This window comes from Alligator sinensis, unplaced genomic scaffold (genome assembly GCF_000455745.1).
Source record: "Alligator sinensis unplaced genomic scaffold, ASM45574v1 scaffold634_1, whole genome shotgun sequence".
In the NCBI taxonomy this organism is placed as follows: domain Eukaryota; kingdom Metazoa; phylum Chordata; order Crocodylia; family Alligatoridae; genus Alligator; species Alligator sinensis.
In genome coordinates, this window is record NW_005842558.1 from 378,479 (window position 1) to 379,874 (window position 1,396).

Genomic DNA, 1,396 nt, shown 5'->3' on the forward strand with positions numbered 1-1,396 from the left:
TCTGCTCCCATCAGCCCTGGCCCCACCCCAGCAGGGTTGGCTACACCCCTAGCACTCCTAGCCTTAACCACAGGTGAAATGACTTCATGCTTCCTGCCAGTAGTCTGGCAGTGCTAGTCACACCCCCTAGCCCATAGCCCTGCCCCAAGACAAGTACCTTCATACTTCACGCTAGTGGTCCCACAGTGCAAGCCCCGCCCCCAGGCTCTAGCCCTGCCCCCAATCAAGGTAGCACATGCTTCCTGCTCCCTATACGCTAACCCTGCCCTCAGAATAATACCTTTAACCTTCATGCCTCATACTAGTAGCCCAGCAGTGCTAGCCCCAGCCCCAGACCCTAGCCCCGTACCCAGGCAGGTACCTTCGCGCTTCATGCCGGTGGCCAAGCACTTCTGGTAGCGGCAGTACTGGCAGCGGTTGCGCTGGCGCTTGTCCACCACGCAGTCCTTGTTGTCCCGGCACGTATAGGTCAGGTCCTTGCGGATCGTCCGCTTGAAGAAACCCTTGCAGCCCTCACAGCTGTACACGCCATAGTGCTTACCTGCATAGAAGATGCGGGGCTCAGCTAGGACCCTGGTGTCCAGGGCCTGACCTCCAAGCATGAAAACTCAGCACCTGGGATTCAGCACTCAGCATTTGGGGCCCGGTGCCACCTTCCTACAACCCACCAGATGCAGCAGAGCTAGGGAAGAACCCAGGTTTCTGGTGTCCGGCCAACCACCAAGACTGCACCACTCCTCAGAGCTGTGATCGAACCCAGGCATCCTGGCTCCCAGACCCCTGCTCCCCTCTCCCCAAAGCTGGGACAGAACCCAAGTGCCTGGGCTCTTCACGGCCCCAAACCCCACTGCTCCCCAGAGGTGGAAGAACAGAACCCAGGCATCCTGGCTGTCAGCCCCCACCCACTTTAACTCACCAGATCCCCCTAACTGACAGAGATGAGACAGGAGAACCAGACATCCAAGCTGGCAGCCTCTCCCTGCTTTAACCCCCCAGATCCTGCAGCTCCCAGAGCTGGGATAGAACCAGGCGCCCTGGCTCCCTGCCCCACCCTGCTCTAACCCTCCAGACCCTGCTGCGCCCCAGAGCAGGTAGGAACCCAGGGATCCAGGCTCCCCCCTAGCACTGTAACCCAGCAGGAGCCAGGAGCCCAAGGCAAGGCCCAGGTGTCTTGCCCTGCTCTGCACCCCCTGTACCTGATGACCTGTCCCCACAGATGGCGCAGAGGCGCTTCCCAGGCATCATGCCACCGTGGGGGTGGCAGGGAACCCCCCGCATGCCCAACGGCGGCTTCACGTCATCTGAGCTGCTCACTGAGTGCAGCCCCGACAGGTTCACCGTGGAGTTGATCTGTGCCGGGAAGAGTGGAGAGGCATGAACAACTGGTGCCTCCTGA

General features: G+C 60.7%; 1 protein-coding gene across 1 annotated transcript in view; it reads right to left on the reverse strand.

Annotated features, from left to right (window-relative positions):
- The window catches only part of RXRB (retinoid X receptor beta), a 13,352-nt gene that overhangs the window by 10,601 nt on the left and 1,355 nt on the right, over positions 1-1,396 (reverse strand). The window contains exons 2-3 of the mRNA XM_025213959.1: positions 1,197-1,392; positions 362-541 (exon numbers count right to left, since the gene is read on the reverse strand). Of these exons, the coding sequence (XP_025069744.1) occupies positions 362-541; positions 1,197-1,392 (376 nt within the window). The remainder of the gene's footprint in view (positions 1-361; positions 542-1,196; positions 1,393-1,396) is intronic.